Source organism: Lissotriton helveticus, chromosome 12 (assembly GCF_964261635.1).
Source record: "Lissotriton helveticus chromosome 12, aLisHel1.1, whole genome shotgun sequence".
NCBI lineage: Eukaryota > Metazoa > Chordata > Amphibia > Caudata > Salamandridae > Lissotriton > Lissotriton helveticus.
The window spans coordinates 333931411-333954777 of NC_136073.1; the positions used below are offsets into that span (position 1 = coordinate 333931411).

Consider the following 23367-nt stretch of genomic DNA (forward strand, 5'->3'; position numbering starts at 1 on the left):
TATGAGGAAGGAAGTGAATGGCTACGATTTCCAAAAAATGGAGTGGACTGAATTGAAGTTCTGGGATATAAGGATCAGATATTTGTCATTCCCGCAGTTTATTATGTGTGTGAAAGGAATACCTACTTTAATCTTCCTGCCAATTAGGTGGGAAGGAGGTAATTAGCACAAGTATTTCCTAAAGTATATCATGTAGGTAGACTGAATGGCCAGGAGATTAGACCTTATAAAAGACCTAAACATAGCAGTGCTTCACATATGGTGGGAGAGAACTTTGGCACTATGATTTCTTCTGTAGGTGCTTTTTGAATGACATAAAGATTATAAATCTTTCTAACTTAGTTGATAATCTTGCAACCAGCACTGTTTGAGCTTTGCTAGATATTTTCTTGCAACAGGTGGTTGGTTGTGGGGAATGGCACTCCAATCAAATCACAAAATATGTATTGCTTCAGTGCAGAGATTGTAGTGCTTGTGTGGTGGCGAGAGTCACCCCGCTCCCCAATATGTGATCTAGGACCACACGATCATGTACAAGAGATCCCCTAGCACATGCATGTTAAACATTAACATAATTTGAGAGTCATTGGTTGTTCTTTTCTTTTTATTTCTTTGTGATCGTTTGTTCGACCGTGATAATTTTAGACACAAAAAGCCAACAAGTGTTTCGTTGCTCATTGGGAACTGTCCCACAACTTCCTCAGAGCTATATGTTATCTTGAAGTAATCCTTAATGTCAGTCGTATTTCTGTCCCGCTATGAATATGGTAGGTTAATCCATTCTCCTGTTGGCTGTTTGTAATGGATGTGTACATTTTCAGTTTTGGAACTCCCCAGTAACAGATTAAATTTCAGCCTTGTACCCATTTCCGATACACTGAATCTCTCCTTCTCTGGGTTGCAGTGAGTACACTGTATACCTCATGTACAGAGTGGCTAACTCGAGCTGCTCCACACGTGAGGCATATGGCATACTCGCTGCAACCCAGAGAAGGAGATATTTTGTGTATCTGAAAAGGTCATAAGGCTGAAATTTACTCCATAACTGAGGAGTTCCAAAACTGGAAATGTATTCACCCATTACTAACTACCTACAGGAGAATGACCACTTTAGAATGAGAAAGATACGTGGATTGAATAAAACTACCATATTAATGGCAGGAAGGAAATACAACCGACTTTAAAGATTACTTCAAGAGAACATATGGTCCTGAGGAAGTTAAAGTACTTATTCAGTAATGGAGTGTTTAAATGTCTTGTGTGATGGCTGTTTTAACCATCCGAGGGGGGACTGAGACAGTGTAGCTTTATAAATTATATTTTAGACTAACAATATATTAATTCATATGTTATCATGTGGCCATACACTTGTAGAGGAGCTACATTTTGTATAACTAAATGTATGATCACTAGTTTATAGTGGTCAACTAGATGTTTAACCAGATGTATGTTCCTAAATTGGCCTGATTGTGGGTAGGCCTCAGCTCTTCAATCGTTCACTGATATCCTAACGTTGATTTCAAAATGTGCTTTCACATTTTCAATTTCGTTGTAGGAGCAAGACAACAATTTGTTCAACGACTACACTAAAAACTGTAGGTATAGAAATTGCACTGTTTCATCACTGTGCCCAACTCTACGTGAGGCCCTATTAATTGATTTGTATGATATTCGACTGTATCAGAATCTAATATAGTTTCACTGGCAGATTCTTTATTTAATGGAGAGTGTAACTGTTGAATGTGTCACAGTGCATATTATTATCACTAAACACCAAAGAACCGTTACATAAAGGCATTTATGAGTATGTACAGTACTTCACATATTATAAATGTCTCAGTGAAGTTGCCTTATAGACCTTCAAAATAGGAAGGAAATGATAATATTCATGTTCAGTGAGCACAACAAGAAATACCTGTACACTTTTTGCACTTTTACTAAATAGGGAATGTTTTGTGGCTGATTCACAAAGGCATTTCTGAATGTGTGATATATTACTCCTACAGAAATATTTCACATAATCCTAAAGGCCTGTATACCCTATAGTCCTGCTGTGAATCTGGCCCATAGTATACAAAGAAATGAAAGCCAGAATCTTTATTGACTTCACAATCTTTGGAAAATACCACATTTTGTGATCGTAGAGATCCAATAAATCTCATATAATGTCTGGGTTTGAAAAAATATTCTTATGTAACAATAATCCTTCCACAAAATTCAACAAATTAAATTTATCTAGGATGTGTATGATTTTATCATAACAATTTAATACATGTATACGTTGATTAAGTATTTGCACATCAGTCACCATCAACCATTTGATTTACATTCATGTGAACATACATTCTTCAGAACCATTTTGTTCACTGATAGAGAGCTGTGAACAACTTGTTAAAGTAAATAAGTATTACTTCAAATAGTATTTATTTTAGGCTGACCCATCATTTTGATATCAATGGCTTCAGAGCATACAGTACGAGTATTAATGATTGATTAGAAGGGTAAATAAGAGGGTCTTAAAAATATAAATTTGTTGACATTTTAAAAAAGATCTTAAGTAGCCAGGTTTCATAAATGATGGAGCTATTCATATAAACAACTGTATTTTTCTTACTGGCCACCAAGTTGTAATGTTTGACTTGATTCCAGTTTCCAAGCAGAGGGCTGCCTGCTGCAGATCCTTATGTATCATAACTAGGACTCCCAGTTTTCAGTACTTCTTTTTTAACATTCCCATCTATTTCATTCATAATTTCTTTTGATCAAATTATTGGTATTTTTCCATGTTTTTTGTTTGCCCTGTGACATATTGAACTTGCTACTAGTGTATTCTTATATGTATTCATTGCATAAATTCACCCTCACACATGGATGTTTGTTGAGATATAACACTATAAGCAGTCATATGTAACATAACAGTACCTTTATATGTAAATAGAGTCTTAGCACAAACACATGTGCATATCTGCAGATATTTAAGAAAATCTAATACAAATTATTGAATTCTTTTTGCAGTTGTCCTGCAGAAGTGTGGGTATCGGTGTGTCATTCCTGACTTGCAGCATGATCAGTTGCTCAAATGATGACTTCTTATTTGGGCATAAATAAAGACCAGAAACATATTGTTTTCAATATCTATTTATATGCGAGAATCAAAACTGAGAACTAGAAGCCCTTATCATAATAAAATGTCCAAAATGGTAGCCCTTGGGCCATTTTATAGAAAGTGTCCTGAGATTGCATAGGGGGTTTGCATCTGCTTTTTGCTCTCCTGGGCCACCTCAGTAATATAGATCATGTAGGCTGTAAATGTGCACTGATACAATTTCAGGGATGTGTTTCCTCATGTGCAAGATGGTATGGAACCATTCAAATGAGGGAATCATTTGCCTTTGTGCCATATTACAGACGTGGGTGCAGAGGCCGCGATTCTGTCAGGAGGTGCACTGACTGCACCATATAGAGGTGGTGCGTTGGCACTGCTTGAAAGGGGGGTCCCACAAAAACTGTAGGCATCCCCATGCAAGCAAGCACAGTCACTCACTCACCTGCCTGCAGTGGGATCTTTACCTATCTTCAAAGGCGGGCCAGGTTGCTGCCTGCACAGTGAAAGATTGACCAAAGGCTTCAAACAGCCAGTCTATGTTTTACTTTGCACTGTTTGCAGTGCCAGCACTGGTTCGCATCTACACTAGAAACCACACATTGGCTGTGATATGACACTATCCCAGTCTGGTTCTGCCGCACAGACATAATATTTGCTGCAGTGCATCATATCCAAAATTCCGCCCTGTAGGGGCATTTGTATCAAGATTTTGTGTCACCCTTGCGCCATGCAAAGGGGTGCAATGGCGATGCAAAATCTAAGTGAGATTTATCAAGCCATGCGTTACTCTGCAGCAGGAAGGAGTTCCATGGGTAGAGCGTGGTTGTTCCCAAACATCCACCCCGTGGATTTTGGCATATTCCCGAATTTATCATTAGTGGTAGACTTAGAAATGTGTCCAAATGCTACACCTCCTCAGGTGAGGTATAACAAGGAGAAATATCTTTATTTCTTCTCATTGTTTCCTCTTTCTAAGTGTGCTGCATTCTACAGCACACATAGAAAGAGTAAATGTCTCTCAGGATTGTTTTGCCTACAACGAGTCACACTTGCAACTTAATGCAAGGTCGCCCGTGTTGGTTCAACGCAGCCAAAAGTGTGTCAGCGCTAGGATTGGACAGGAAGGTGCTGTGTAATGTTAAATATGGTCCATTCCAATCCTTTCCCTTTCATGCAATTCCAATGCATGAAAGATTGATAAATATGCCCCCTAGTATTCAAATCATGTTTTACATTTTGGACAAAATAAGGATGCAGCAGAGGATAGGCTTATCATGTCCACGTTCCTAAAGATCTTTCACAAGTCCAAATTTCAGAATGCATGGGCACTACTTAGGGAATGATAAATTCACAAATATATTTTTTTAAATTGCGGCAAACTTCATCCTGCCACTTGCCCTGGGAAGACAGATTAATCATAGCACAATTTTCACGTTTGCCTCCATTGGGCTGGGCTCGATTCCAGTTGAAGTAATTGATGGCGATCCCATTGACATCCACAAATTTCCCTTCCGTGACCATATCGGTGATTCCCAGCCAGAACTCGTTTTCTCCTGGAAGGCTTTTCTTCCCATAGTCGCGCACAGCATTGTTTTCATCAATGTTCCTGGGAGTTGCCAGCGTCCCTCCTTTTGCAATGCAGTCTTCATTAGCTTCGTGGAAGTGCTTAGCCTCATCAAACGAGAGGTAGCACCTTTTGTGAATCTTTGTGCCTCTCAGGCAGACTGTAATGCAACAAAAGAAACGTTGACACATTAATAGACAGAAACAACAGTACAAAGTTACTACTAAGGTTTGGCATTTTGGTGTCCAAAATACAGTTTTTTTCTTGGATTTTTTATATTTTATTTTATTCTTTTAAACCATAAAATACACTATGCAATGTTACAGAGAAAAAAATAGTATCTGATCCCTGAACTAGATATCATCATTTATAGAGGTTTAGAGCAGGTAAAAATAATTTTTTCCTAGAGGAACTACTTATCAAAGAAATGTACCCCAGGCGCAAAATGGGCTTTGTTCATGCACATTACTTTACACACACTCATCTGCCCCCTGCCAAATGTGTGATTAAAAGATACCAGGGGGATTGGCAGAGTTAGTACTCAATGCATTCCTTATTCACAGTGGGATGCGCCAACATCTTGAACATACCACACTTTCCCCTCCACTACAGCTTTCTTGAACTATATTACATTAGTGCTCCAACAGGGGAAGGTGCATTCCAGTACACGGACAGAAATGTCCCCTGCTTGCCAGCAGCGTAGCTAGAACTTTGGTCGCCCATAGCAGTTCCCCCATTTGACGCCCTGCAGCTGCATGTAAGAGCGGGTGGGGGGGGGAGTGCTGGCGATTCCTGCGTGTGCTGCCCCGCGACGGCCGCAGTTAAGAGCAGGGATAGCGGGCCCCCAAAACTTGCACTGCTCAGGGCAGATCGCCCCTACGCCCCCACACTGCTGCCTGCACTGTAGATCCGGTACTCCACCGCCCATGAAGAAAATTAAAGATGAGTTCAGAAATACATTCCTATCCCAAACTCGTTCATTGACATAATAAATCCGTTTAAGGCTGGTCCTTGAAAATTCACTCACCTGAGAGGCATGGGTGCAGAGCAATGCAGTACAGTGCTTAAATTGTGGTGATGGATGCAAGTGGGTTGTGCTAGCACATATTTTTGGGGCCCATGGCCTATTTTTCATGCTTAAACTTAGATTCAGAGCAACAGGCAGAAATGAAAAAGTCGGAGAAAGGAAGAGGAAGTGAAAGCTAGCAAGATTGATATTAAGAGTAAAGAAGTGTATGGTGGTCGAAAAAATAAGCATGAAATCGAAACTATGCAGTCTTAGGGGTCTATTAGGATGACCGGCGGATCGCCACCACCCATATGGCGGTGGCGATCCACCCGACATTTCTGTCCGCCCGCCTAACATTTCCCCCGCCATATTACGATGGCGGTGGGGACCCAGGCGGACGGAAAGACCGTCTGCCAGTTTTCCGCCGGTACCGGGCGTGAAAGACCTGCAATATGGTGGTGGTGCCTTCCAGGCACCGCCATCCACATTATTATTATGGCAGTCTCATGCCTTTCCATGGCGGAGACTCTGCCTTGGAAAGGCATGCAGAAAAGGCCTTTGGGGACCCTTTGCAGGCACCCAGGGGGTTGGGGGGATGGGTAGCTGCACTTGGGGGGTACCCATGGTACCCACCGACATTTGCATGCACAAGGTGGCAGGCATCACGCGGTGCCTGTCATGTTGTGCATGCAAATGCACAACATGGCCTTTTAACAATATGGCGGGTGCTGAATACAGCACCATCTGCCACAATGTTAAATATATAGGATGCGACTGCCATGGTGGCATCCTAATTGGCGGTGCGGTCCCACCACACCACTGGCGGCCGGACCCAGTACCGCTAGGATGGCGGGCAGACTGGAGTCCGCCTGCCATCCTAATAGACCCTTAGTATTCAATAAAACTGGAGCGCAGCAGCACCTGCAGCAGCCTACAAAAAAACACAAACTTTGCTCTCCTGGGCTTACTGTTTATACAAACACTGGTGCAGGGTAGCCAATCAGTAGTGTTAAAAGGGAGGCATCAACTGCTTGTCATAAATGAAATGCCAGACTGAAACTGGGGCGTACAATCTACACTGAAGGAATAGCCCTTCCTCTGGACATGGTCGATTTTATAAAACAGCGCCTGTAGACACTTCCTTGAGTTACCTTGCATCAGGGAGGTATTACATGTGTAGAGCATGCAAGTTCCATTGTGTCAACCCATGTCTTTTGCTGCAAACCCATATTAACTCAAGTCAGTAAACAAGTGTTTTTGAAAAAATGGTGCACCTACCTGAGGTTGGTGTAATGAGAAGAAATATCTTTTATTCTTATTCCTTCACATGAATGGAATGTGAGCTGCATTCTGCAGGAGAAATAAGCCTCTAAGAATAGTTTTTGTGCAGAAGGGTATGAAATCCTGCACAAAAACAATTCTGACCACAACACAGGCACCCTTGTGTTGTCGTGAATGGGTGCTTCTTTGGCGCTAGGTAGAAAGAAGTGTGCCAGTGCTATGAGAGAGTAGAACTATGCAATGAATATGTTGAGGCAAATGCACAGCTTTTGAGCGATATCCTGGGTATGTTTTTATAAAGGTTTTAGGTGCCACACAGGTAACGTCCGGCGTCCCTGGACGTACAATAATGAAAACACTTGTGTTTCTAGTGTGCCACTAGATCCATCCCTGTAGGCCATCCCTCAGCGCAAAATGAGGGTTCCAACACTTTTTATGATTTGTTACAGTGTTTTTATTCTTCACACTTTTTATAGTGGTTTTTCATTCATGATTTCTCATTCCATCATTATCATTTGATTTTTGTATGTTCAACATTCGACATTGTTCAAATCACATCCAATGCATTTCGGGCATTTGTATCAGCCCTTCATCAGGGAATAACACTAAAACAATAAAAAAGTAAACATAAAATAGAGTAGATTAGAACTATGCCACATCTTAGTAAATATGGCACACTTCTGCATGCTATTCTTCAATGTGATACAGCACAGCAAATTCCTTTGCAGCATTGCCTTGTGTCAAAGGTTAATGAATCTGCCACTAAAGGTTTTGCCCAGAATCACAGGATGTCTAGCCAACGCCATGACTCAAACCTGATTCCCCTGTTTGAAAATAGGCAACTCTGGCTTCTCCCTTTGTTTCAAAACCTATCATTGAGGTTGCTGACGTCACTATGACATAGGTTAAAGTGATTGCATTGCATAAATTCCCATAACTAAAACAATAAATATATTTTATAAGATGCACTGTTGTGCAATGAGTGCATGTCAGTTTTATATATTGGTAAACTAGAGATCTTGTAACAAAAATCATGACATATAGTACTGCGTATGTTTCAAAACATGGTATACAAGATACATAATGTAGTGTTAAGAATACAATTGACATATTCTCTACTACCTGTCAGACAGACATGGTGCACTTTACCTAGAAACACTCGGGGTTAGGCAGAAGAAGGTAACCATCTCCGTAAGCCCAGCAAGGAATTTGAACACTCTTGCTGCTACATTCAGCAAGCATTGAAAAGGCATTAGGTTTCTCCTATGCTCTCCTACTCCATGATACATGAAGAGAATAGCCTCAACAGCACATGAGGCAGTATAAAGAAGGAGAAAAGCAACTAAAAAATTGCAGATGCCCATTTTGATACAAACTGGTACGGTCCAGGGAATCACACCTTTGTGTATCTAACAGTGACTAATGTTAACTGTTCAATGGTGCTGCACAGAAAAATGCAACTGTTTTCTGCATGTCACTGACTCAGACCTGTGACCTGTGCTTGAAATACCTTATCTGAAAGCTGGGGAACAGATAACAAAGATGAACACACTGAGGAAGATTCGAAAGCGGATCGTAAAGATTTCATTAAACTCATTTTCAGCCCTGCATCGGAGGAACATGGATACGAGAAAGAATACCGGTGATGTAGCTCAGATTTCATCTAGATTCAGGAATTGCTTTATTTTTGTGTTTCAGGCAGACTGCTTTTTAAAATGGCATGCTGATGTTAGTGCAAGTGAAACACATGAAACATGAAATGAGGCCTGGTTAAAATGCTTTCAGTCTGAAATGCTTTCATTTAAAACCCATGCTCAAATAATTAATCCAGGGTGGTAAAAAAATGTGTTTAGTTTAGATTTACCTCACTATAGAATGTACATTTAATTTAAGAAATGTTTTTTTTTAAACTTTGAAAGTAGCTGAAATAACCAGTATTTTGCAATGTAGGAAAAACTTGTGATTTCAGTTTCCTTTAGAAGGTTCACCGTGGCCTCTTTAGCCTTGAAGATAAGAATGGAATGTGCGTTCTATCCTCCCAGCTCCTTTTCCTTGTAAGTCTACATCCACTGTTCCTGTCTCGAGACCTTGGCTTTGTTGCATATTTTAGACAATGCATATTCAGTTCATAACACATCTTTCTTATAATGTGTATTAATCAACGGAATTACGTAAAATTATTTTTAGATTAAAGTCAGAGGGCGCAGCAGGCCCAAATGGCCTGCCAAACGCAATCTTTAAACATGATCCAGATCTGTGGTTAGAGACCCTAACGCCACTGTTCAATCAAATATACAGACAAGTAGAGTTACCAGCATCCTGGAACGGGTGTACTATCCATCCCTTTTTTAAGCACGGCGATCATCGTAACCCCAAAAATTACAGACTGATATCACTAAGACGTTGAAGATAAACTCTATGCCTCCTGCCTTCTACTTGAATTACAAGCTTGGATTACAGAAACAAGGATCATGCCATTATTTCAAACAGGATTCAGGCAAGGAATGGGAACAATAACCAACCTAACTTGTCATTATATCCTAAGGGACACTGCGGTAGCGAAAGGCATTTGTTTGTACGCCTGTTTCATAGACATCAAGTCAGCCTTCGACCGGGTGAACAGAGAGCGCCTGTGGAGAAAATTAGAGACCTGGCGAATGCCACACCAACTCTTAACAGCCATCAAAGCCCTTCATCTCCACACCTGGGCAAGAGCGAAATTAGGTAACGGAGGCAGTACAACCGGGAGCATTCAAACGCATCAAGGCCTAAAACAAGGTTGCGTATTAGCTCCCACCCTCTTCAATCTTTTTCTCTCTGATCTCACAAGCGAGATCGTCTCTGCAGACAGTAACCCTCCTTCTTTGGAAAACAAATCAATACACTTCTTACAATACGCAGACGATATAGTTTTGTTGAGTCAAACACCAATTGGCCTACAAAGAGCCATCAACAAACTAACATCGTACTTAGAACGAGAAAGCCTCGAACTAAACAAAGAAAAAACCAAAGTGGTTTGGCTCGTGGATCTGAAAAAACTAAAGTACAAATGGACGGCCCAAGGGGTAATAGTGAAAGAACAAGAGTATTACAAGTACTTGGGAATAACATTAACAAAAGGTGGAAGCTATAAGGATCATAAGGATCATAGAATCGCACTAAAAGCAAAAGCAGAATCCTTAATCTTCGCATATCGTTCTCTAAAAAACAAAATGGATTGTCCAAATTATAACCACCTACTAAAAGTAATGGCAGCACAAATTATGCCCACCCTAACTTACGGCCTAGTTATGTGGTGTGGCAAAGAGGTTGAACTTTTAAACGCTCTACAGATAAAAATCTACAAAGCGGTTTTCAACCTGCCAAAATCCGCCTCAGCCTCTCAAGTTAGGCTTGAATTCAGCCTGCTAAACCAGAAGTTCCGGAGCATAAGCGGCTTCGTGAAACTCTGTTGTAAACTTGGAGCAGCAGACCCCGATTCACTTGACTGGCTGAGTTAGGAGGAAATAAAAAAAACAGGGGGAAACCGATACACCGAACACCTGGGGAAAGTACCTGAAATTCTGTGTGGAAAAGTTGGAGCTGGAACCAGCCTGGAAATCTGGGACAGATAAAGCTATCCTAAGCAAACAAGCTAATGCGGCAGCAAAAAAGAAATCCTTTTTGGAGGATAAAGATCTATTGGCAAAACGACGGCACAGCTGGACCATCATGAACTCTTTTAAAACCTTAAAACCACTTGCCTATTTAGTAACACACTTCAGAGGTAAAAAAAGAATTTCTAGCCTATCGGATGGGGATGCACGTGGCAAAGTTCCTGCTACCGTCCTGGAAACTGTCTGACCAGACGGAAAAATGTCGCCTCTGTGGGTATAAAATGGAATCACTAGTACATCTTTTTTGCACGTGTCCGGCGTCATAGACAACTTTATTGAAACCTATCTTCAACGAGCTAAAAATTCGTTCCTGCAGACATGCAGTTACAAGCTGGCTTGGAGGATCCTCAATAATCCTGGCTTGCCAGGGGGTCAAATTTCTGGCTAAAGTAAAAAAAGCCTTAGAATCAATTGAACAGGAGGATCAGCCAATTGGCGGGCCATCAGGGACCCTTTTAATCTTAAAACCTGACATGCATAGGCCTTAACAAAACAGAGACAGAGAGACATAACTGCAGTTTTTAAACTTTGTATTGTAATGTTATCATGTACATTTTGTAATAATTTTAATTAATTACGCAAATAAAACTTTCTGACTGACTATTAATCAACCATGTACCAACACTACACGTGGGGCAAACACTATTTGCATGAAAAGCTGTCTAAAACTATAGAGTATGTTGCTATGAGCATGTATTATCTGTTTGCGCAAATAATAGAAAGGCTGCTTTAAATTAATAGCTTGTGCTAGGTAATAATTAATACAGGGTATTAGAATGGTGGGAGGTGAACATAATGGGGTTTACTTAATAAATTAATATTCTTTTGTGTTTGTTTTGCTTTTGAGCCCACAATAAAATGGATGCCTTAGAATCCAGCATGGCTGAGAATTGGCTGAGAATTGTTAGCAGAGTGCTGAATGAGAGACGCATGTGCAGAAGAATGTGCCTGCTGCATGAACTGCCAAGTGCCTCAAGTGAAGAAACATGGGTCAAGGCCACAATGATCTGTACACTCCTGTCCCCGTGCCAATGTACCAGAGAGCGAGACGGATATTGATTGGTCATTTTTTTGCAAGAAATATTCTTATTGATAGATGTTCTGTATATTATTCTTAGCATTAAGCTCCTATTGTCAGAACTCGTATGAGTTAGACTTGGGATGAGAACAGGATGCTAAGATCCCTATGTCACCTGTGCCAACCAATCACAGTGCGAGTTTCTACTGAAACTGCAGTATTGTTAGTTTAGTCAGCCAAGAATTATGGTATAAATAATGACTCCCTTAGGGGGCATGTCAAGAAAGATGACGAGAGGGAGCAGATCTGGCCAGACATCCTTTGGGTTAGGTACGTGAACGTCACAGGTGCAGCCTTGGAGGAGATTGTGTCTGAGGAGACATAGAGAGAGAGGGGAGGCTCCGCTCATTATTTGTGGCAAGAGACCAGGTAAGTTCTGCGAAGGCATAGAGAGAAGGAGGTACAGCTTCTGTGGGACATGTGCAGCTCCTGACACAGAGAGACAGATGAACAGACCAGGGCAGAGAGAGCAGCTGATAGAACAGGTTTAGATTTAGATGATAACACTCTAAGTTTATGCTTTGACTAACTAACTCGTTTTGAAAAGATGTATTTGTCTTATGCATTTATTTCTCTTTATAGAAGATTTCTGCCAATTATTAATTATTGATTAGCCTTGCAAAACTTACTCTTGAATTATATTTTCCTGAACTCTTTAAAGAATTCTGACTGACATTTGATGCCTCATTCCCTTCCTTTAAGGAATGCCTTGTATTCAATCTGTAATATGTTCTGTATTAATTCTATTTTTCCTATGTTCAATTCTGTAACCTGATTGATATTTGACTAATGAATAAAGGGTCAGAGAATCTTAACTTTTAACTTGAAAATAAAACCCTTTAAAAATACTCCAAACTCTCTTTATTGGCTTAAATATTAATTGCATTTTGATTTTTCATGTTTATTGAAAAGTCTCCTGAAGGTGATACATGGTGGTAAAGGCCCATCATCTTTAAAGCGGTAAACTAGAGGTAAATTATGTTTAGCATTGAGAAATTACTGTGAAATTACCGCTGAATCACTGGTGTGATGTATTTTTAGAAATACAGCATACTTTTTTTCATTAAACTAATTTCTCAGCCAGTGTGAAATGTCATGTTACCTTTCCAAAATGTCAATAAATGTCTGGAGAAACCTTTGAAACAAAACAGAAAAAAGGCTGTCCTCTCCGCCCCCAGAAGGATCACCCATTGACCGATGATTAGTATGTGGTGGCAGTTGGCTTCAAAAAGAATACAACAATGCAGGGCAAGCATCACAGGAGTGGAGAGGATGTGGTGCAGCAGCCACAGCTGCTGACTCAAGAGCTGGGAATCCAGGTTTAAGTCTCGGAAGTGCAACATCCTGCAATTTTGTGCAAATGACAATCTCCCTGGGTGATAAAGTGCACAATATAAATCTGCTAACTTAATTTAAAGTATCACCCAAACAAAAAGAGGCAAAACTTTAAGAAAAAATAGTTCACCAAGGTAGATGGTAACAGTGTTTTGGCTACGGGATTCTGATAAGAGAAGCAGACGAGGAACAAGCATTGGTAAATGCAGGAAAAATATCTACAGCCAATAGAAATGAAGGAAAAGTAAGTGGCAAGCACAGGAACCAATGAAAAGCCAAGAAACAGAGGGAGCAGGATGTAAGTCCCTTTTAAGTTTATATTAAAAACAATAGATTTCACAAGCACAGGGCAAGCGCTGTGCAGGCGAAACCTAAAAAGAAAACTCAAAATACTCCTACTCCAGAGACATTTTAGTTATTATGTTCCAAGCCATATCTCCTTTTCCTCATTGGTTTGCTTTGATTGTATGGAAACATTGCTCCTTGCAGGAACACAACACAACCCCCAAAGCCCCTACTGAACTAAGGGTCCCTAGCCCTTCAGGGCCCCCCATCCTTTCAGAGGGCCACCAATTGCCAAAAGGCCAATTAATATCTGTGAGATATGGGAACCTCAGGGTCCCCTCTTCAGATTCTGCAGGGGTGGCCATCATTTTGTGTACAATTTTCTTTTGTTACAAACTGTAATTCTTTTGTAGTAAAGTTTAATACACTTGGCTCATGCTTGTGCTATAAATAAAATGCAATATTAAACAAAATATAATAAACCTCTGGGACTTTCAGTGGAGGAACATTGAATTGCCCATACATGTAAAAATATCACTATTTTTCCAGATGGATACACCAAATGTCACTTCAAATGCGTTGGTAAAATACTCCAACCATTTCTGCGCTGTCTAATTATATAATACAGTAAATGGTTTGAGTTATTGTACAGAAGTGCTACACTAGGACCTGTTTTGAACATATTCAGTAATGAGTTTCACAGGGAGCATGGCTTACATGTTTTAAATCCTGGGTGATCCTTCTTAACTAGACAACAATGAAAACAAAATTACCCCATATCAAGTTTGATCTTATACTTGGAGGAAAGTATGTCACTGCTCTCCCTTGAGTACATAGCAGCAGCGTCCCAGAAATGTCTCTTACCGTGCATTACAAAATACTGATAACACAGAAAATTGCCAATACAAATCATCAATAATGATGTTAATTTGTCTTAGGTTCCAAAATGAAAATGCATTTAAAAATGTCACATAGAAAATGGTGCATAATGCACTAAGCTGACATTCCTACTGCTAGGCCTCAGCTAGGCCTTTATTTTTTCTATAATATGGATGTCTTTAGGACAATGTTGAACTTTGCACAAGAGTATTCAATAGCTTGACTTTAAAAGTGACTTGCTTAGATACTGTCATATATGTAGAATGTGCCGAGTTTATAAACTGTATTACTTTCTTCAGCTACATATTCTCGATAAACTTGAACTTCCTTTTTTGTTATGTGTCCATATTGCATTGAATAGAGAATTTATTTTTTTAAATAAAATTATGCTTATAAGAGATTGACTTCCATTACCTAACAGGAGATCTGCAAGTAAATCTTTCTGTATTTAGAGTAGTTCATTGTTCCTCAGTGAAGCATTTAATAAATGATAGACTGAACACTGCAATGTTCTTCCCTGGTAACCAAGGCTAGCTTGGCTCAGTTGTATACATGCTAACATGGTAGGATACATTGCTGATACTGGATCATGAGCTTCACCTTTTTGCTGTGGCAAAGGAAGAACAAGACCGCTTACATATGGAGGATTCCTTCTCATTGGAGGAGGACATTCGGAGCTGTCACATAGTAATACCATGTTTGTATGCCTTTTATATTAGTGCGTGGTTCTATCTAGCTAGCGCCCATTTGCTCTTACTCATTCCTTTTGCGCCCCTCTTGCCCACTTGCTGTGAGCTACTGCTGATGGTGATTGATGTTGCCTGACACTTTGCAGGTGACAATTTCTTCACTTTTCTCTGACAGGTACAACTACTTCTATGTCTGTTAATCTAATTCACCTGATTGAGATGTACTTGTGCAGTTGCTACCTTGACTGCATACTGATGCTGTTGGAGAGATGAGACTCAGCTGAGTTTCAAGAACTGCTCTTTATAGGGAGTTCAACTTACTTTAGACTTCAATTTTGCTCTTTTCAAAGGACTCTTTATGGGTTCTAATAGGTTAGGTTCCTTTTAGATAGAATAGGTACTAATTCCTTTGTGCAGCACGCTGATGTATTGCTATATTGATGACTCTAACCATATTTTCACCTATGAAATGTGTAACCAGATTTATTTGATTTCCTAATTGAATAAGAAGATAAATAAACAAGTTACTAATTTCTGAATGAAAAATACACTTTTCAAACTTTCCAGAACCTCTCATCATTGACTGAACTTAAATGTCATTTATCCGAATGATTGATTTGATTTGAGGTGGTTTCCATTCATATATGGTGGCAAAGATTTGTTGTCTATGAGAAGTTGTGGTCCGTTCTTGTAAGAAAAAGGTTGAATTTGTACTGGAGAGTACATTTAGACTCCTGCCACACTATCAATCCAAAGGCCCAGATTTTTCAACTAAGGGCAAGGCAATCCCTTAAGCCAATTGATAATGCCACGTAGAGCCATGTGGAGTGGCACTGAGTGGCCTAGTAACGCAAGGCAGGGCATGTCACTGCCTTGTGCTACTCTGCATGGGATAGGCTTTTCGTGGGTGTAGCTCGCATGTTCCCATGTATCCACCCATGGTTTTAGCTCCATCCCCAGATTTTCTAAGACTAGTAAACCTAGGGATGAGTCAAATGCTCTGCCTCTCCAAGTGAGATGTAATGAGGAGAAACATGTTTATTTCTTATCGTTATTTCCTCACACTGAAAAAGGAAAACGCCTCTAAGGATTGATATTTTCTGCACAAAAAGAATCCTGCCTGTAACACAGGCACCCTGCACCATGGCGTAAGGGTGCCTTCGTTGGTGCTTGGCAGCCACAAGTGCACCAGTGTCGGAAGTGCTGGACTGCTTCATATGTTAGTAATTATGCAGCATTTCTGCTCTCGTCATTTGACTCATGGCAGCACAACGCAGCAAGTTATCTTGCTACGTTGTGTTGCACTAAATGATGATAAAACTGCCCCAAAGTGTTTGAGTGGAGGTCCCTGCACTATCATGGTCAATCCTCTGGAATTTATTACCCATGCTTGTCTGCCTGGAGGGAAACATCTAGCTGTACAGTCAAGGCTTAGAGACCCATCTCCATTAGACCAATCATCTTTCATGTGTTGCTCCTATTGTATTCCTTTAGCCCCTAGCCCAATTGCATTGAATCAATCAATAGACCACACTAATGTGATACGAAAGAGTAACTACAACAAAAGCTAGCAGAAACACCTAGCCCTACCTTGCCCACTGTGATTAATCAATGTCAAACATGTGATACATTGCACTATGAAAAATAAGATAATGAAACAAGTATTTCAACATGAATATGTATGAGAAATATTGTGATAGGACTACATCACGACATCAAGATAAGCTCAGGGATCTTGAAACAGAAAGATATTAGGAAAATAATTGTATGTCACAATACGGAGATCTATAATATTGACCTGCAAATATGTTGTCCCCACAGTATAGACAACCAACATATTGTCTGATTTACTGTTCTTAACTCCACATCTATTTACCTTGTCAATAGGTTGGTAGTCGATATACTAGACTCAAAATAAGTGTGAGGAGATATTATAACTTCACTATTATGGCAGAACACTGAGACAGTTTTTAAAGAGATCGCCCCAAGGAATTGACTTCATTGCTATTGTTGGACTAATAAGCCTTACGATACGTTTAACAACATTTCCCCTGAGCAACGTGCTCATTTTTAAGCTTCTGAGAAAAAATTGCATTACAAAAGGGCACACAGTTAGTGGGGTGACTTCTGTAATATGGATTTAGTGAGAACAAAGTTTGCATTCATATAATATCAAGTGGGGTTTCATTAATTCACGTAGGTGCTCCTGTGCCAACAACTTATATTATTGTAGACTGTGTGGGAAAAAATATCCTAAAAACCTCCATGCACCTCATAATGAGTGCCCAGGTTATGGGGCTGTTAATTCCAAATAGTAATAATACTGAGGGTCCTGGTAACTAACTCTGGGAGTGCAGAAATAACAGGGCTTCAAATGTTGGTAAACACCCGATAAAAGAGGTTAATGGTAGAATCAGTAATTCCAGGTCCAGTTTCCCCGGTAGCTTCTCATTTTCCTCCAGACTTTCACATGACTACAGCTGCATCTCTGAGTGAAGGTAAGGAGATCCTTAGAATTGGTGAGGATCTCATAATGCCAATTGGTCCAGTGAACAATGTCACTGGCCCAATTAAAGCAAAAGGAATCTAGTAATGAGGCCCTAATTGCGCTCCAAATGGAAGGTAATGCCATCCGTGCCACTCTCAGAATATTCTGGATGTACCCACCATGAATAAGTGCAGCCACAGATTGTCACTCACTTCAGGCGAACTGTACCCTCATTTGAAAGAAAGGCTAGTGGGTGAATCTGTTCAAGTAATGACAGTGTAGCAGAGCTCTTTCTGTTAGTATCTGCACACAGTCAGGGTGCACCTTTGATGGGGCCCTTAATGTGGTCATGTGAATGAGTGCCGTCTTTGACTGCACCCACCCTTCTGTGCACCATCAGGATACCCGTCAATATCAAGGACTTCACATGTTCAGGAACATCGAGTAGCAGATTTCCTGTCTTGTTTTGTATCCCGGAAGAGCTTGTGTCTGTATATTTAGCAGCAGGTTCACTTCCTTTGCGAAACCTGACCTCCACAGGGGCAAAAAGTTTGCCTCCTCTGATGCCAGGGGTCGAAAAGGAATTGCCAGGAGTAGCAAAGAGCAAGCTATAGGTTGCATCTGCGACCTTTGACCACCCTCAAATTAAAATGAACCTCTACCACACAGTTTGCATGCCGATCTTTGATGACAGGTCATGGGTCACTTTGCTATATTAGGATTGTATTTATGAACTACAAGTAACAATAGGATTTTTGTGGCAAAAGTAGTAACCCAATGAGCTATCCACATAAAATACAGTTCTGTTGTTTGCATGGTACATATTCTTTGCAGCAAGCATGTAAACCTGCTGCACTACTTTATGACGAGTTACAACTGTCACTAGACAAATTTCTGATCTCTTTCCAACAGGGTCATTACTCACCCGAGTTATCTTGACATTTTTATTGGTGTCTGAAAACTGCTAGACACACAAGGAACTCTGCAGCAGAGGCTTTAAACTCATAGGTTATTTCTAAACACAACGTTCACCAGAGCTCACTGCCAGGTGTATCAGCACCGATCGCATTGCCCTATAGCTGGTCCTGCCTGTGTTTTTCCATGTGGTGTGAATATATATGAATGGAAATGTTCGTTAAAAAAGCAAGCTATTCCCACACAGTTATAAGTGCTACATTTCCCAGCACGTCTACCGTTTTTGAGTTTGGCGCGGTCTTTATTAAATATTAATATGACTCGTGATGCAAGAACACTTACCTCAAAGCAGCTTCAGTATAAGGTCTCTTATTTACTGTAAAACAACAAATGGTAAATGATAATAGCTTTGTAGTAGCCTCACTCTCTAACCCTTCAGTCCTACCTTGGCCACCAAGGCCCAGTTTAATTTTTAGGTCGAGCCTGGGCAGCGCATGCGCTGCTCTGCGAGGCATGCTGTATTCAAGTATGGACTTGAAGCCCCGCCCACTCTCAGCTCTATTTGGCATTGGCTTGTGTCATTGTCCTTCGTAAATGCTGGCTTTTGATTCGTTAATAGGCTATTTAGTCCCTCCTTAGTCCCGCTTTGTCTTCATTTGTAACCTTCCATGAGGACTGGCCCTTTTACTTCAGTTGTTACGTGGTACGTCTTATTTAGTCTGTAAGCACAATTTTCTTTAATGAGTTTCTCCTACTGCAGGCACGGCATGCTTTCCTGCAATGCTTTTTCACTTCCAAAGCAGCCCGGAAAATGGCAGCCACTTCTTTGAGGTCTCGCATTTACAAGAGTTTGAGCTATTGGCATTGTAAATGACAATTCCTTTTATTTATGTTAAATATTAAAACAGATAAATAAAAGGCATTGTCATTTACAATTCTCGTAAATACGAGGCCTGTTGCATTGCAAATGCTTGTTTTATTTACCTCTGGATCCTATAATCTCTACAAAAGGCATTCAGTGCTGGGAGGAGCACTCAGAACTTCGGCGATGCAGTGCGTGTAAGGTAAATTGTTTTCTTTATTTAGTTACTTACCTTACTCCTGTCCTACGTATGTCAGACTCCACTACCCTCCCCAACCCTGCCACTACCCCTCCCCCACCCCGCTCACCACCACGCAGCACTCCCTCGGCGAGCCGCCACTGGGGTGCGGATGTGTCAAAGCTGCACAATGTAGGTCGACAATCACTTATTCTTTCACTTTATTATGTCTAGAGAGATACCTGCTTTGTTCTACTTCGCATAGTGTCAAAATGTCACACAAATACTCATACTAAAACAATGAAAACGTCACACATAAGCAAACTGAAAACTTGGCAACCAAGGGTTCAATTAGTACAAGCGTAGTAGTAGTCAGAGACTTGTTTTTATAATTGGGCGCATAGCCCAGTTCACCGTTGGGGGTGCGCCCAGTATGGGTGCGCACAAGCAGGAATTATTTTGTGCACAAGTTGCTAATGTGTGACCGCATATCCGCAGACCTGAATTTATTTCGTTATTCTTTAGATATGCCATGTTGTAATGTTTGAAAATGCCATATTTCGATCTCCGAAAGCTATTTGCGATGTGTCCCACTCAAAGTGTCATCAAAAGCCATCTTTATGCATTCATTGCCTTGCATAGTGCTCCCTATACTTAGCTTGGAGGTCCTCCAGTGAGGTGAACTGTGTGTCTCCTTAGTGAGTGGGGCTGTTACAGTCTCTGGGAAGTAGGAGGGTGATGGACCTCGGCCAGATACCGAGAACTGAGGGCATATTCATGCTCACCTTCGCTGGGAGCCAAAGTAAAGGAACCCGTGCACACGGTAACCGGATTTGAAGAAAACACACACACAGGACACACAGGTTTGGATACAAGATTGTAATTCTTCCCCATGAGAAAATATAGCTAATTTGTTTGTTGAGATTTCTTTAACTTACATATCATTTTAATTCTATTTCATTCGTCGGAAGCCTCAAAATGTAATAAGCAATATGTTTAGTTTTTCAATCGCGTTTCTATTCCACGTAGCAAAAACAAGATAACATAACATGTTTGGATGTGCACCATGAAAGAAAATAAACAGGAAAAAAATGGGTGATAGCGTATTCAGGACATAGGAAAATTCCAGATTCAAAACGCAGTGTCCTGCAAAATTGTCATGATGGTTGTGAACCTCTAGCATGTCTGAACGAAAAGCAACACATTAAACCATGTTTAATTGCTAGTTTATTTAGTTACTTGTTTATCAGAGGGATATACCCATCTTTTTGTTATGACTCATGGAAAAATGCAGTGAAGCTGAGAGACAATTCTTTATGAGGTGGTAGTTATAAAAATATAGATATTTATTTACAAATACTTAGTTTTAGATTTGACTTGTTATATGTAAATAAACTTTACAGATCTTTTTACAAGGCCGTTACTGTGTATTATTTTCGTAGGAGATTGCCTATGATGTTGCCCTTTTTAAGTCTAGCGTCACAGGATCCGCCACAGTGCCTGTCTGGTAGTATGGATGGCGTGCTCGTAACAATCATTGGCAAAGTCAGTCTTTAAAATGTGACTATACAGTTGCTGGTTTTGACAATGCTTGTTAGTAACGTTCAATGAAAAACATTTTTTAAAAACATGACCAGGGGCCATTACATCTTGACTCACTGACAGCAATCTTATAATGTTCGGTCTTTATTAGAAAAACGCCTTCAAAGATGGCCGTTTGTGCATCAAGAAAAAGCATTCCAAGACGGTCAGTATATGTTCATGGGTTGTGGTATCACAGTGCATGCATCCAGTTCATAACACATTGGCAGGCATTTGTTGGTAGCCTTAATCTACTGTTATAAGATTGGCAAGGGCAATTTTCAAATGGTGAATGAAATTGCAAAAATGTAACCATGGAAGCGCAGAAATAAAGGCACTAGCAGCCTGGTATCATTGTGCAGCTGTTGGACTCTTCTTTGCATATGCCAATGAGCAGGACTCTTCGGGGAGCCCATCAATACACTGGCCATTTCAGATACCGTGATTTCGCCATGCACGCTTCTGTGTGGTGTCCACTTTGGGCTTTTGCATGGTTCTCGGCTCAACAGTCGCATGCTGATCTGAGGTGGTCTGCTGTAAAGCTGAGGATGACTGGTGTGAAACAATTATGAGAATCAGAAGGTCTAAGAACATTGTTCTGCACGCTGCACAAGGTGTTAAGAGTTGTTGTGATACTGACAGCCCACTGATCGCGCAGCACAAAGGCATCATGTTGATGGCGTCATCACATTTATGACACTCTACCAGATCACTCAGACATTTTGGGTTGGACAAGGATTGCCCAAACACCTGCAAAATCATACTACGCAACACGCCAGCAACGTGGTGGGTGCATTGCTTTTTCAGTCCCTTGGACCCCGGTGTGCACTTTTGGTGATGGACACACCTTTTGATTACTTGAATGTTCAATGCTGATGTACTATTCATGGATAATAGGCATGTATCGGCATCATCTAGCCGTAACCTGCTTACATTGCTGCAATATTTCTGAAATGATACTGGTATCATTTTCTGCAGTGGTACATTGTTATCTGTGAACAAACTGCATTTATCTGCATCTTCTAACTGTGATTTGCTTACATCGCTGCACTATTTCTGGGAACTTACTGGTATTATTGTATATTATTATTAAATTCTCCATGGCATCCAATAAGTAATGGATTCAAATTCCAGCTTTTCTGCAACAACCTGGCAAGCCTCCCTTGAAGTGGAGAAGTTGGTAGCGTTGTTTTGAAAACTTTGTGGTAGCTGTAGATGCGACCAACATGTGTTCCTGTGAAGAAAGTGACTTTACTTTTCAGTCATTCGGGCCAGGAAGCGCAACACATTTTGACAACTTTCCCAAAGTGGATGCCCCGCCAGATCAGTTTGGGTGCTGCGACGAATATACTAAAGCTGCGGTTAGACTTACCAAGAAATTCTTGGAACAACTGAGTGTTTTGTGAGAGAGATTCAACTTCTTTAAAAAAAAAAAAAGCATTTACAATACAATGGTCTCGACATTATTAAAGGTAGAGCTATTGGCATTGCTCATGACATTCTTTTTTTTTAAAATCATAAATAAATGGCATTGTCATTTATATTGCCAATAGCTTAATCGCTTGCATATGCGAGACCTATTGCATTAGCACCCACACACAGAGTAAGTAGTAGAGTAGTAGAGTGAGTAGTTGTTAGTGAGCAGGAGAGAGTTATTAGTAAAGATAGTATTAGAGAGCGAGTAGTAAAAAGTGAAAGAGTGAGTATTAAATAGTGAGAGAGTGAGTAGTAAAGAGTCCTAGAGCCACACACATTTACATGCACAGCAACACCCTTACATATACAAAGTGTATTTTTAGTTTCAGTAGTAAAGAGTGAGCAGTATAGAGTGACTAATTATGAGTGAGTAATGTTGAGTAGTAGAGAGTGTGTGTGAGAGAGAGAGTGTGTGTGTGAGAGAGAGAGAGTGTGTGTGTGAGAGAGAGAGTGTGAGAGAGAGAGTGTGAGAGAGAGAGAGTGTGAGAGAGAGTGTGAGAGAGAGTGTGAGAGAGAGAGAGAGTGAGAGAGAGAGAGAGAGAGAGAGAGAGTGTGTGAGAGAGAGTGTGAGAGAGAGAGAGAGTGTGAGAGAGAGAGAGAGAGTGTGAGTGAGAGAGCGTGTGAGAGAGACAGGAAGGTGCACTGGCCTACAAAGGCCTGGCAAACTTGTAATGTTTTGAAAGTGTGATCCTATAGGGTATGGGCATGAGCCATTAACGTTGGGTGTGGCTTTTGAGAGTTGACTTTGTCAAAGCAGCTCAGGAACTACAGTTAACAACCCCAACAGAACCACCAAAAGTACCCGATGCTGCCTCCCATGGAAGCTGAAAACACCGCACTGAGTTACAACAGTGCAGAGCTACCACCTATGACCTAGAAAGCTACCTGTAAGGTGTTCCAAATCACATGGCGGTTCATCGTGCAAAAATGTCTCATCACCCGATGTGACCGTGTGAAGAGTGTCAATACCATGTAGCACACAACA

General features: G+C 40.6%; 1 protein-coding gene across 1 annotated transcript in view; it reads right to left on the bottom strand.

Annotated features, from left to right (window-relative positions):
* Window positions 1–4288: 4288 nt before the first annotated feature.
* CLEC3A (C-type lectin domain family 3 member A) overlaps window positions 4289–23367 on the bottom strand; it is a 74507-nt gene continuing 55428 nt past the window's right edge. Inside the window, exon 3 of the mRNA XM_078668356.1 lies at window positions 4289–4830. Within this exon, the coding sequence (XP_078524482.1) occupies window positions 4439–4830 (392 nt within the window). The 3' untranslated portion in view covers window positions 4289–4438. The remainder of the gene's footprint in view (window positions 4831–23367) is intronic.